The 15,388-nt window shown below is 40.0% G+C and overlaps 1 protein-coding gene across 1 annotated transcript in view; it reads right to left on the bottom strand.

The window, feature by feature from the left end:
• Positions 1-15,388, bottom strand: part of plxna4 (plexin A4) — a 243,291-nt gene that overhangs the window by 207,051 nt on the left and 20,852 nt on the right. Inside the window, exon 2 of the mRNA XM_085437437.1 lies at positions 9,485-10,833. Coding sequence (XP_085293563.1) covers positions 9,485-10,729 — 1,245 coding nt within the window. The 5' untranslated portion in view covers positions 10,730-10,833. The remainder of the gene's footprint in view (positions 1-9,484; positions 10,834-15,388) is intronic.

The following is a 15,388-nucleotide window of genomic DNA, read 5'->3' as shown; positions in this document are numbered from 1 at the left end:
ACCACCACCACCATAAAGTAAAGGTGCATGTAATAAGTGCATAACGCAATCTGATGAAACTTTGCTATATTATATTGTGTGTGTCTGTCTGTCTATATATATATATATATATATATATATATATATATATATATATATATATATAGTGCCAGCATTATGTACCCTCCTAAGGGTTCCTTGTTCATTCTTTAGTCCAAATATTGCATTTCTTTCCACAGATGATTTTTCTATTTCCCTCTCCACAAATTTGTCAGTTTTGGAAACTGTCCAACCTTATGCAAGCTTTTTTGTTTTCTGATATTTGTTTCAGGCATAATAAGTGAAATAGGAACTCAGCACCAAAGGGGAGAATTGAATTGCACAGCAAACAAGAGTTCAACACGTGGAAGTAAAAAGTAGTGACCCAGAAACCTAATAATATGCATTAGCAGAGACAGGAAAATATATGGATAGAACAATTCAAAGGAAAGCAGGAATATAAACTCAAAAACTGAATTCATCTTCTTAAAAATAAATGTGCAGTGTAGTCAGAGTGAATCTTTCTGATGGCTGAGGTTCATTGCTTTTTGCTGCTTTGTTAAGGCATCTACAGGGCATTCCAAAGGAGACTGCTTTTTTTTCAGTTCTCTGACTGAATCGTGATCAAAATTCAGTCTGAATGTACAGGTGTCGACATGGACTACAAGAGCTGTCACAATTAGGCTTATCTTCCTCTTTGTATAGGACCCTGGGGACTTTTTTGACAACCAGTAACAATGATTAGGACTGAAGATGAATAAATATGTACAGTGCATGAGTGAATACACCCCTGTGTAATATTACTTATATGTCAAATGATTCCAAATTGTATTGCCTTACAGTGATTGCATTTGATGTTAGAGAATGAACAGTAGGAACAAATTAAAGTATATTAAAATATATTCTTCAGTTTTTTAGATTTTTTTCCCATCTTTGCTTTGGGTTGGTTTGCTCTACCGTTCCCTTCAAAATACTCCAAAATTGTTCTATTTAATTCAGGTCATGCAGCACAGAGCACGTGGACGAGTCATATTTCCCTTTGGTCTCCTTTAGAATCTCGTGTGATTTTGGCAGTGGGCTTTAGATCATTATTATGCTGCAATATTTCTTTTCTGCAAAGCTTCTAGAGCAGCAGTGTCATCTTGTCAGCCAGTGTTTTGGTATATCCATGGGCATGGTGTCATCAGCACCTTAAAGCTCACGTATCACTATGTCATCACACAGTGCTCCCCTGCCAGTTAGCCCAGGGGCAGATTCAGGTCCAACATGTGGGTCAAACAAAAGCTATCTAGGTCTTATATGATCAAACAATGGGTCCTGTAGTCTTCTTGCTTTCTTTCACATTCTTAAGCAAACTTTAATCTCGCAGTTTTGTGTCTCGAGAAAAAGTTTTACTTTCACATAGAAGCTGACATTAGGTAATGTCCTTCAGACTGCATGAGCTGTCGAAGGGAATCCAATTTCAGCTGATACCTCCTGTGCCAGGTGTGAAGCACTTGACCACCAGTTTTTGAGAGACTTTGCAGGTATTGCACAGAGCAGCTCTGTTTACAGGTACTACAGCTGTAATCTATACCTCCTGATTATAGACATCTCCACTGATTTTGAGTTAATCACTAATCTCACTAACCTATCCTTTCCATCAAAATCATCATCATCGTGAGATTTTTGCATTTATTTTTCACGTGGAATCATGATGTAATCAATATACAGAATGATTGTAATGTTTACAGATGACAGTTTTCCTGAAATAAGTTGTTTTAGTGTCAATATTTATGAGAAGTAAGTCCATCTATGCCATAAAGGGGAATGCAGGTTTTAAAAATTTACCTCCTGCCTCCTTTTCTATGGGTGTATTTTTGCTAGAGTTAATTTTAACACATGAAGTTAGCCTGACTATTCTTTTACCATAGAACCTGTGTATCTTAATAGACCTGCAATAGATATGCTTGCCTTGGGTTAGTAAACATTATACTACTAGTTAAGCAAATCTGAGCAAACTTCACTTTAGCATGGATGAATAAAGAGTTGCCAATCAAAGCACAGGTTACTTTTTAAGTGATCAAGAAAAACAGGGGTATTTGTTTTTTTACTGCACACAGAGAGCTTTTTTGTTTTTGTTTTTGTTTTTTTTAAATATCTTAAGTCTTTCTTAAGTTGTTTTTTTTATTGCTAAATAAATGCTCTATTTTCCAACTTTAAAACTGAGCATTTTGCCACTTAAATGTAATGGATATGGTTTTACTCATGTTTGTTGTTTATGCTGACATGACATCAGTCTTTACAGATCCTTGCAGTTACAGAATCTTGAATGCAAAATGATGGGAGAGAATAAATATACATTAATATTAAAACATACGCTGTTGCAAATGCGTACATTACGCGGAACACATGCTTGCTGGGGTCTGCCTGAAACAAAGTTGATTTATTTGTGTGTTCTGCTGGCAGGTTTCAATAGGAGGAGGCAGGCTTTGATAAACCGGTGATATTTTGTAAATTCATGTTTGTGGATGCTTGCACCTGCCAACTGTTAGCTGAGCAGTTACAACAGATAATAAATATTGGTTAGGGAAAACAATCAAATGAGAAGCTAACGAAACAGCGTGACAATTTTTGGAATGAAACCGAGACATCGCTAAAGCAGAGCCAGAAGTGAGAAAAGGTGGGAGAATATTGGAGCTGAAATAAGGTGCAGAAGTGGGGGAGAGAAAAAATAAATGAATCACTGAATATCATAAGATAGGTGCTTCAGATAACTCCCTAATCCGTGTTTTCCTTTTCACTATGCACTGGCGGAAAATCATTTTGTTTCTGGAATGATTAATGGGGAGATTATTTTCACTCAAAACTGATTTTGAAAAATGCTGCATGTATTACCAGCAGCAGACAGCTCATGAGGTACGAGCTACAGCCACTAGTCACAGCTGCTGCAAATAAGTGCAACAGCTACATTTGCTGATTTCACTTGTGGATATGTTAAACTTGTGCTGAACGCTCCCAATAAAAGGCATTAGACAGTTATGTTAGAGACAATTGTATGCAAGAGAGCGCTGGGTTCCCTCTCCCATTGATTGCTGCCCTGGTGAGGGTTTTAATCAAAGTCAGTCCCTCTATTTGACAAAGTCTCACTATTTAGTGGAGCTCTGAAAGTGTCACATGACCAACATTACATAACCTTCTGTTTCCACTGTGGTGGCCTCAATTATAGCATAGCTGTTTGTTGTTTAATAGAGTTAATATCTAAAGCTCCTTTATCTTGACAGGAGAGCAGGCTGCTTATAAAGAAAGCTGTCTATTGAAGGATAAGCATTTCCATCAGTGATACATATTTTTATGTATCTAGTCTCATATTTTATCTTAGCAAATATTAGTGCTGAGTGCTGATATTTGGGAATATAAATAAAAATATTGGGAGGAAAAGGAGCATAGAGAATAGTTTTAAAACACTAGCCAATGAAAACAGCGGGTATAAGAAATGAAAGGTCCCGATTCAGTCAGCATTTTCAGGTCGAGGCCATCCAGCATGGTGTATGGTGGAAGAAGCAAGAGACACTTGTTTAATCACAGAATAATGATATTGTGATGGATTCTGACCTTTAGCAAGTCGTATCATGTATGGAGATTTAATTAGCGAGACAGCCAGCAAGCAGGATAGCGGATATGTGGATGGAGTGGGGTGAAGTGGGGAGTGGGGAAGGAGGAGGGGGAGCAGTCTGGAGGTCCTTAATGAATCCACTAGCCCTTCCCTTCCTGAGGATGTGGCCTAGACTGACTCAGCAGCAGCAGCAGCAGCAGCCAATAACTGATTAAGCTCCGCAATCAGACAGAGGAGGGATGAAGATGACCAGCACGGGAGACAACATCATTCAGAGGTTGGTCAAACACAGAATAAAACCGAAGCGAGAAAAGTCGATAACCTGAAAAGTGAGCATGGGGGGAAGACGGAGACTGCAATATTGCAAGAGTTCCTTTCAAGTGAAGGATGAAACAGGGGAGCGATGAGCACACGTGATGGGGGACTGTGAGGGAGATCAAGAAAAAGACTAAAGGAAACAGCGGCGGCCGAGTAGAATAATCTAATTAATTGGAGTGAATTCAGAATGTGAAGTCGATAGCACATGACAAATGTGAAAGAATAGCCCGTGGCATGTTAGTTAATGACATGTAATTAATGATCATTAGCAAAAGGGATAAGGGGACGACCGTGGCCTGCCAGCAAGTTAGAGACGACCTTGCGCTTTTCTCATCCGTGTTTGGATGGTATTCCTCTCTGCGCTTGTGGAAAGCACTGTAAGGGGAAATAAAGAAGATAGGGGTAGAGACTCCAAGACACTGAGACAAAACAAGCATGGTAAGTATTGGGGGACAGGCAAAAGGAGAGTGGCATGTGAAGCGAGCAATAAGTCAAGGATGAGTGAGAACAGAGCAGAGAGCGAATTTACTGCAATCCCGCTGTTTTGTTGTTCTGTTTTTTTCTGCTGACACAGTGATGGAAACAGGAAGCTTTTTTCTTTTTTTTATAGGTCGCATGCCATTTCACTATGATCTATGGATGCAGACCCTTTGCAGACTTATACTGTTGAGCATGCATTATGTGGCTCAGCCAAGCATGGCCATTTGGGGTAGAGAGGAATCACCCCCCACCCCAGCCACACACACAGTTTCTAAAGCTCTCTCACCCTCTCTGTAGATTCCTTTCTTCTCCTCCGTGTCTCCCTCTTTGCATCTTTCCCATTACAACATAAAGCCTCTTAAAAATGGCATAGGGAATCAAAGGTCTGAGGAAGGAGTAAACATTTTATATAGCCCTAGTCTCACCTTGCATCCTGTTAATGTGCCTTGGCACATTATTCACATTTAATATGTTGCTACAAACCAATGAAGAAAATATAGAAATCTCATTTCTGCATTGGTGAATAAAATGTAAACTAAAAACTGCAACATCCATAATAGGAAAAATAAGTTTTGCGATTAATTTAATAGCAAAACTTAAGTAAAATATCTTTAAGTAAAATCAAAGTGGTTGATCAAATTTCTATTGTTTTTATAGATTCTAAATGACTATGCTTAAAAGGAAAATGTATGTAATCGAAACTTATTTAACATTTGTGATTACAATGTGATGCTACTATCTGATTAGTGCCACTAGTATCGAGTGGACATTGTGGCTATGCCTGTGATGCATCTTTTCTGGCATATCAAAAGTGTGTGTGCATGCGCGCCAATGTGTTCACATTGGTCCATACAGCCAGACTACTCTAATGAGCCTCGGGGCTGCTCATCCTCTCCCTAATTGGAGGAAAAACATATCATATTGGAAATACGACAGCGTTTGAAAGGGAAAAAAAGTATACGAAAAGCAAGAAGCAGAGAACATAACGTGTGAGAAAGAGGAAAATGGTGAATGATGAAGAGGGCAAGATAAAGGGGTATCCACAAGGCTCCTTCTCATCCAAGTTCCCTCTAACAGTAATGACCAACATTGTGACATGCAGGCCACCACAGGGGGAAAAAAATTACTAAAATTGAAGGAAGAAGTGACATTTTCGCTCCCATTGGCTTGATTGAAATGATCCGCTGTTTTAAAGGACCAGAATTATTGGGGGGGGGGGGGGGGGTTCCCTCCACCTCAAAAGCTGCTGCTTTTTCCTGTTGCAAGAGGACACTGACCAGGGCGAATTATACTAAACAATATCCCCATGTAAAAAGCCAAAAGATCGGAAAATATTTCTAACAACAAAATAGTGGAAATGACTTCCTGTAGGTCAATGAAAACTCCAAGATTTCAAGAAACTGTTTACATGATGTGGCCCCTGAATGTTTTAAAAATCGTTCATAGAGCCCTTTAAAAGGGTTTTATGAATGAGCAGTATCTACAAAGACACCCGGACAACCGTCCACGTAAAACTCACCAATTATTTCATTAGTTACACCTTGCAAGTACCAGATGGCATTCAGAACTGCCTTAATTCTTTATTAAATAGATGCTGGAAACCTTCCTTGGGGATTTTGGTCATCAGATGTAAACATCGCGCAGTTGTTCTCCATTTGTCAGGTGCACATCTCTAATCTCTAATCCAAATCTTTTATTCTGCAACAGCTCAAAGGTGCTCTACTTGATTGAGATCTAGTGATTGTGGAGGCAATTTGAGTACAGTGAAATAACCAAACCAATTTGAGATGATTTGATGTGGCATGTTATCCTGATGGAAGCAGAAGATGGCTACACTAGGGTCGTAAAGGTCAGCACGAAAAATGGTTTCCACAAATTGAACCAAACCTATTCTTTCATGTTTATCATGGCAAATTTTGGCCCTGCTATTCACATGTTGTAGCAGAACTCAAGACTCATCAGACCAGGCAATGGTTTCCAGCTGAAAGAACCTATCTGATATGCTGCAACAGTTAACACATTGTGCAATCAGAGATGTTCATACCGTGGTTGCATTTCAGTTACTGTTGCTTTCCTGAGGGCTCAAAACAGTCAGCCATTCTCATCTGACCTCTGACATCAACAAGGCATGTTTTTTTTTTAAACACAGAGAAGTGTCACTCACTGGATATTTTCCCTTTTCCACAGTAAAAGTCAAGCAAATCATTTTTCTTCCCCGTTCTGAAGCTCAATTCGAACTTCTATAAGCCATCCCGACCATGCCTACATGACTAAATGTGATGAGATGCTGCCATGTGATTGGCTCATAAGATATTTGTATTCACAGTCAGTTGACTGGGTGTACTTAAAGTGGACGGTCACAATCTGAATTCTATAGTTGGTCCAAAAATGATTAGTAATTTATCTATTAAATCAATAAAATTTTATCCAGGAGGGAAAAAAAGAAAAAGTGTGAAATTATCCAAGCCAAGTAAACCAAAAGGATAACATAAATATTTGTGTGTGCAGTATACTATGAGCCTGAGTCACTATTGTACACCCAAGGACTGCACCAATGAACAAAAAATTTTCAACTATGTATCTGAAGATATCCGATTTCCCTCGCTGTCATGCATCATTTAACACAGAAAGGACCTAATCTGGAATTAATAAGCAAAAATTCATGAAAATGAGCCACGGGATATTACAAAGAATATCATCAATCACAGGCAAAGGTGAAAGTTAAGTTTGTTTACAAGTCTTTAGTTTTAGATTTTAACACATAATCTTTATAACTCTGTGACTCATTTGCATATTGTGTGTATACACATTTTAGTAGGATTATTTAAGTCTTTCACTTCAGCTCTAGTCCAGCTCATTTAGATTTTTCTAAATCTATCAGCAAGCATATCACATGGCTGCACATGTGTGTGTATGTGTGTGTGTGTCACAGCTCATCTATCTCCTGCAGAGTCCACCGTCACTTGTTCAGCAGGGTCTAATTTATGCGCTGGCGGTGGCGCATGCTGAAATGGCATCATTTCTCAGCGCTAACCCCTGTGTGCTCCCTCACACTTCCTTTCCCTGCTGACAGCTCCACCCTAGGCATGATTTATCAGGCCCTCAAGCAGCAGACAAAGGTGCCCTGGCACGTGTGCTGTGCCACAGAGGGATTAATAGATAAACACTGTGATTCCAGAGCCAAACACAAGAGAGGGTCAACTTCATAATGTCTCACAGTGCCCAACTGAGGTCAGAACTATATGTTGTGGACAGCAAGAGGAAGTTTATGTTCCTTAGATCAGCGGTCTCCAACCTTTTTTGCGCCACGGACCGGTTTATGCTCGACAATATTTTCACGGACCGGCCTTTAAGGTGTCGCGGATAAATACAACAAAATAAAACTAGTACCGGTACCGAAAAAAAGATTTATTCATAACACACATGAAAAGACCCAGGAAAACAGAGTTAACGATAAAAATGATAACAAAATAACGCTGAAAAACATACATTTCACACCTGAGCCTCAACTCTCGCGGCCCGGTACCAAACGACTCACGGACCGGTACCGGTCCAAGGCCCGGGGGTTGGGGACCGCTGTAATAATCCTCTAGCATGCTGTTAGCGCAATCAGGATGTTTCTGCTGAATGTTCTCCCTCGGGTATCTCAGGAGGTTACAGCAGAACTTCATGTTGATGGTCTGGCCTTGGTGGATACTCATATGAATGATGGAAAACATGTTAAGTATAACCCTGGTAGTGCAGCTGACCTGATATACTACTTTTGGGCTTAAACACTGTTCACACTTCCGGGTTAAACTGGTTTTTTAAACTGCTCAGTTCTCATCATCACCATGATTTTTGGCATGAACCTCTGGTCAGATTCTCAAAGTTAATCTTTTCAGGTTTGAGATCACGTTGGAATTGCAGATGTTTTAAAGCAATCCAAAAAGAAAAAGAAAAAAAAACAGCTGAAATGGCCTTGAAGGGAAAATTGGATTTAAATCTGGGATGCTTTTCAATTTGTATCAGTATTATATGTCTCATAGCTTTTTGATTTCACCTTATTTTAAAGCTGTCGTGCACGAAGAACAGTTGCATGTATTTGTATTAAGTGACAACATTAAGTGCAGTTAAAATTTTAAAGTTACTAGAAATGGAGGCTTTTTTAAACATAACTCTGGATGAGTCAAATGATAAACATAACTCGTTGTATATTGTTTACAGTTTTTTGTCTTGGGGGTTGGGGACCGCTGCCTTAGGTGAAATCGAGTTAAGAAATAGTTATGTAAAAAAGATAAAAAGTGAGCACGTTTTATTTAGCAATGCTTGCCATGTAGCAAAAGATTACAGAATCACTCTTGTGAAGGTAATTTTCTGTTTCTTCAGTTTCGCTGCTGTTATTAACAGAGCAATATGAGATCAAGAAAAACACATGAAACAGCGTTGGCTGCTTGTGAAGGTGGTCTAAACATGTAACAGTCAATTTAACCTTGTTTTTTATGTGCACAAAGTGAGAAATCAAATGAACTGAATCACTGAATTTATAATGCTGTTATGGAGAATGGAATTATGGTAATTTGGCTGAGCATTCAGCTGCATTGTTTAAAGGGCGAGCGGATTAAAAGAGGCAGTGGATGGTTAACATCTCATCGTAATGGGATGGAGCGTGAACCCACCCAAGAACACCAGTTTTTGTGAAGCCCTCCCACAGTGCACCCAATCTCATTATACTAACACAGGATAAAAACTTCAAAATTCACTTTCCTTAAAGGTAAGGCTGTAAGGCTCTTCGACAGGAAAGTAATGAAAACGAGAAATGATCAGTGGTTTGCTTTACTTCAAACACTTTTATGTCTTTTTACTAAGACTGAAATGTGTGAAAGCTAATGTCCTGGACTAGATTTTAGCACCGGATACCATAGAACAAAATGCAGCATATAAAGCAGTTTGTACTTGTGTGGGTACAGTATGGGTGGAATAATTAGAATCTACTGTTACAGCCTTGTTTTCTCTATCAGCATCTCACTGCCCTTGTACTGTCATTAAATTGGTGCACCGACAAAAGTCAGTGTGTGCTAAAGTGATGCCTACCGCACTGCTGCAGGGAATATCTTTGACTTTCAGCCAAGCAAGGTCCAGGGTGCCCTCTCCCTTGTAGCAGGACTGTAGCCTTTCCTTGATTTTCTCATTGATCTTGCGCAGAGAGAAAACACACAATGCAGAATCCTGGGAGGCCTGGCGTGGACGTCTCTTCTGGCCCTTTGAGAATATGGCGAACAAGACATCATCATCTGGTGCCACATCTAGCGAGCGTGCCAGGATAGCACCAGCTTTTGACAGGTAGGCTGCCTCAAGTAATCGGTACTCCACGTTGTCGCTAATGCATCCAATAGGCACCTCCACATAGGAGTTGAATGCAGTGTCTGCCTTGCAGAGGCGGACTATCTTAGAAGTGTAGACCTGTTCTCGACCAGCAGAGGACGATCCAGTGGTCGGCCCACCTCCCATTTCAGGCTGCAGTGTCAGAAAGTAAACAAAGTTCCCACTGGCAAAGCCATAAATATAGTATATGTCAAAGTCTGGAATGACAGTGAAGGTATCTGAAGGGATTTTAATCATAGAGGCCACAAACTCATCGTGGAAGACATATGCAAACATGCCGTCCTCCTCTGAGTTTCTGGCCAACTTACGGCTAGAGATGGTAGGGAAGTATTCTGGCTTGCCATCCACTGCTGTGGCTACAAACAGCATGTCTGGAGAGGCGTTGCCATAAGAAACAATGACACCAAACACAGAACCACTCTCATTAACACCAGAGAGGTAGTGTTCCTTCTTGTGGAAGGGCTCTCCTAGTTTAAATAGGTCATCCAGACGAAGGATTTTACAAATGCCCTGGTAGAGACTGCCACAAGCCAGCAGCCGGTTCTCCCGATAGTCCATCAAAAGCATCTTGTTGACATTGTTAGTGAGTGTCAGTGGCTCACTGCAGGGTTGGACAATTCGTGGTGGATAGCACTTGCGATTGTCTTCATCTGGGCCAGTCTCATGGGATTTTTGGACCTCTAAGTTTGGGGACAGTTTGTATATGCGATTGACAGCTCCCAAATAAACATTGCCATTACGATAGTCCACAGCCAGGTGATTAAATGTCCACTCAGGATTCTCTGCATGAAATGATGCATACTCCTCCTCCTGAAGTAACGCTGTGATCACTTGGGAGCCAGCAGTATGAGTCTGTGGAGCTTGCACCACTGTTTGTGATGTCACAGGAAGCACCAGACTAGATAGGAAGCAGCATAGTAAGAAATAGGTCCGTATCCTAGTGAAGGACGTCATGGCTGCACTGAGGGTGGGACTGGTGAGGAGAGGGACAGAGGCACAATCCAGTACCGTTGGCCTATCAGGATGAAGCCTCTCTTCAGATGGGAGACATCTTGTACCTAAAGAGAAAAGAGACAAAAACCTAATGAAACACGGCAACTGTCACATTGTGTTGATAGTTATTATGTTCTAATTTTATCTGGCACAGATAGGCCAGAACATCTTAATGAGTAAAACAGGTGAAGAGGCCATACATCTGAGACTCCAGAGCAATTTATAAGAAATGGGCTGAACAGAAAAAAAGAAATGAGGCTGAGGTACTGCACCATTCTAAAAAGCTGGCATGTAGACACCGCTCGGGCGAACAGGATCATTTGGGGGGGGCGCAGAGAAGAGAAGTAAAGCATCGTCTCAGAGGAGGTGATCACAATGGCTCTGCACCATCTCTCTGCATGCAACCCTGCCCCTTTCCACCCCTCCTTGCTTTTCTGCTCCACTCGCCATGCACCTAATTGATTCTCCCCTTGGAGTAGCAATTTGCATGCTTTGGCGATTTCTCTCTTTTCTCCCAATAGGGCAGCTCACCTGCTGACACTGCTAGCAGAGAGTAAAGGACCATCTCTCCCTCTTTAAAGCACCTACATACACACACGTGCTTTCACACACAAAAGGCCGAAAAAGGTACAATTAGGGAAAAAATGCAAGCGGTTGCAGAAATAAGCTTCCCTGTGGTCCTCAGGTCATTTGCACACTCAGCATTGCACATGCAGCCATAACAAACACACACACACACTACATGAAATCAAACGACAATGAAACGGATGCACGATGGAGTAGGTAGAGCTTTTATAGCTGTAGTGTCAAAGCACTCAGCACACATTAAGACACACACCTGCACAGATTATCAAAAAGAAAATACAGCACTTCCTGGAAACATGGGGGTCCCCTATGTAAGTTCTGTACACCCAATGCCAGTGGTAAGCTGGGTATTATGACTAGTGATAAATACAATAACAACGTCATGTAGCTAAAATTACCACGTATTAAACTCCACAATATTGGCTTCATAGCATAGTGGTTTGATCCCATGAGGAGACACAATCTCTGGGGTTGTGTCAGTAAAGACATTCAGTGTCAAAATCTGTTAAATAAAACATGCTGAGCTACCTGCTGAGGCACCCCCTGTGAATAAGGGGACAGCCAAAAGTAGCTTAAATAAACTCCACGTTATTGAATCAAATCTGCCAGGATTGTTTGAAAATATAGGGTTGTATTTTTCTAGCATATACCAAGAGCACTAAAGAGATGAGTATGATAAAGCAACACCTAAAAAAGCAGCACAAGAAACGTCATCTTCTCTTATCATATTCAATTTATAGCAATCTGTGCACTGCTGTGTGAGCGTGTCGTGTGAAGACACGAAAAACTCTTGACGTGACACGTCAAGAGTTTTTCGTGTCATAGTTAAGTTAAAGTAAAATGCGAGGGCTTGTCTGTCACACTTCATGCACATCTTTTGACGGAAGAAAGGCAGGTTTGCAGAGCAACAGCACAGTTCTGCTCATTGCAAAGTTTTTAAAATAAAGATAAAAGTTTCAATATCATCTGCACTTGTTCTAACTACTAACAACACATTTTCCACATTGCTATTATAAATTTGCAGACTTTAAAAATCCGAATTCTTTTGGAAGCCTTAACCTTCAAGATCATTATGGACACTTGAATGCATAAACGATAGTGTTACCCAACATTATCTTGCCATGGAACTTATTTTACGTCTATACTCAAGCAATCATAAGTCACGGCGGTGTAAAATGCAACCTCACTGCAATCTCACCAATCTCCCCTCTATCTCCTGGCAGGCAGAGGGAGAAGAGCAGAACCTCTCAGCTCATGATAAGAGGACCAGAGAGGGTGATGAAAATGATAAAAACTGATATAGAGAGGTGGCATGGCTTCAGATGAGTGTGCAAAGAGCAATCATTACCATAGGTATGACAAAGACATAAGATGGGACAGAGAAATAAGCGGCCAAGACAGGAACATGGATAAAAAGCATGCAGTAGATTGGAATTCAGAGACAGACATAACAGACGTAGAGTGACCAACACTGCACAAAACACTATAAACAATGTAAAAATTAAATTAAAACTTTTTTTTAACAAAAACACACACATAAGGCAGTTTGAACAAAATAAAAAATAATTGGAGGATTTCTTTATTCATTTATATTTTTCTGCAAGACAACTGTGCTAAAACGGTTCCACTAAAAAGTTCTGACATTTCCAGGTCTTTACAATCTATAATCTATAGTTATATGTTATATATAAATAGACAGAATCGAAGGTGGCAAGTTGAAAGGAGACTAAATGGGAAGTGAAAGAGCGTGAAACATAGTGGAAAAATAAGGGGTAGATGCTTTTATATCACCTTCAAATCCATCATGAATAAAAAATACGGCATTCACTCACAAATGACATCCCCCCCCCCAAAAAAAAAAGAAACAGTGAAAAAAGACTCCATAGTTTCCATTTAAAAATAAATTGAGAGCTTTACAAATAACAAACAAAAAATGGGGGGGAATCTTCATCAGCAGTACCCCGATATAACAGTGTATACCTCACAAATCTATTGCTGAAATGCAATTACACTCACTGACGGGTGGGGCAACCTTGTTTAGATGCCGTTTGTGAATGCCTGCTGATGATCAAGGTCCATTAATTAAAGCCTGCTTTAGTTCTGAGTGTGCGCACTCACACACAACATAGTTTATCTTGCTCTAGTTATGTGCCATTATTGTCCGACTTTTCCCTTACTGCCTCAGTATGCATGCTCATTTTAAACCTAGGTACAACAGGTGGTTAAAAGAATGAGAAGTAATTTACTCCATGACACCAATAACTTCTCAACTGTTATGCTTGCATTATAATGTCATGATTCAAATGTGTTACATCTACAGATAAGCAAGCAAATAAAGCAGATAGGATGAGAAAAGGTAAAGGAGACTTGAAGTTATGTGACCTAATTGTGTGTCTGGCTGCTCTGGGCTATCTGCCATGTAGAATTACACTACAAATATGAGTAAAGTAGCACACACACTGTTGCACACAATCATGTGTTTGCAGCTCCGTAGACATCAAAACCTGTTAAAGAATTCATGATCAACACTCTTTCTCCAGAACACACTTCCAGTATCGCTAAAGCTGTGGGCAAAAAACAACACTGCATGTGTGCGCCTGTGTTTGTGTGCATTATCTCCAGCTCTGTAACTCAAAAACAGAGTTTGAGCTCAGCATTTAGAAAAAACAATTGGTATGTTTCCATTGTCTCACTTTGCTTTGCCTTTAAAAGCTGTCAGGAGCCAGTCAGAGAAGAAATCACATGATTACTATAAAACAACAACGTAAAAGGCAAGACATACTGAAACTGTCATTTACATTACATTCATGCATTTTCACAACCTAATTGTGGTATCTTGCTTTCAGGGAAACTGTTGAATGAGAAGAGGAGATGAAAGAGGATTGAGAAATCAGAGAAGCAGTGAGGAGATATGTGTGCATCCTTGTCATGGCTACACATCACAAATATGCAGGCAAACAAAAAAACAAAACAAAAAAAAGAGTTTTTACCTGCCTTTCATGCACACAGTGTGGCAGTCTGAAATTTTTCTCAAACAACCCACAGACAGGAAGTAGCGTTGCACCAGTGTTTTGACCAAGCATCAGCATCTACCCTGCACATATGCCCTGCTGGTATGAAGTTTTGTTTCACGTCAACTTGCAAAACCCAAATGTTCCAAGATAGTATGATAAGTAAGAAATAGTATGATAACTTAACACACTATCTTTGAACATCTGGGTTTTGCAAGTTGATGTAAAACAAAATTTATCCACCTTTTTTCCACTTATGCCCTTCAGGCCAACTTTGACACCTATAACTAGTTTAGAACCACCAGTTACCTCTCAACATACTTTTGGACTAAAGGAGGAAGCTGGAGCACTGAGAGAGAACCTATGCAAGAGTGGGGAGGCCCCAGCTTGGATCAGAAACCAGGACCTTTCTGCTGTGACGAAACAGTGACCACTACACCATCATGCTGCCCAATTAGTTAACATATAAGTAAAAGTGTCACTTTTACTCATGAAATAGATAACAAAAAATAAATAAATAAAAAATAAAAGTAACAAAAACACATCTTATCATTGGATGATGTAAAGCTAATTTCAGGGACAACAATGTTAAGCGAAACCATCATGGATATGACAGGAGCCACTTTGCTTTGCCGACAACTGTGTAACGGAGAGGCCTGGCTAGAGATGACAATTTACGGAGACAACAAAAAGCAAGCCTCAACAGAATAATCTTCTACTATTTATAGCGTGACAGGGGGCATTTATGTTGAAGAAATGACTTGGAAATGAAGAAACTGTCAAAGCCTTTGGTAAACAGCTTAACTTCTCAAAGAGTAAAAATGCTCAAAAATAATAACTGACAGAAAAACACTAAATCAAATGGGATTAGGAGATTATGAGTGAGTAACATGGGGAGTAATTATAGATAATTCATTATATTCTAGAGAAAACAATGTTTCCAGATTGTTTGGATAATTTTTCACAGGATCAAAGGGGGAGGGGGATGGATGAATGACAATACATACATTTATCAAAGGAACGG

Source organism: Copadichromis virginalis, linkage group LG17, assembly GCF_057382275.1.
Source record: "Copadichromis virginalis isolate Kocher_CV1m ecotype Utaka linkage group LG17, C_Virginalis_male_GT1.1, whole genome shotgun sequence".
Lineage (NCBI taxonomy): Eukaryota > Metazoa > Chordata > Actinopteri > Cichliformes > Cichlidae > Copadichromis > Copadichromis virginalis.
Note: the sequence above shows the minus strand (reverse complement) of the source record. Positions and strands in the feature narration are given on the sequence as shown.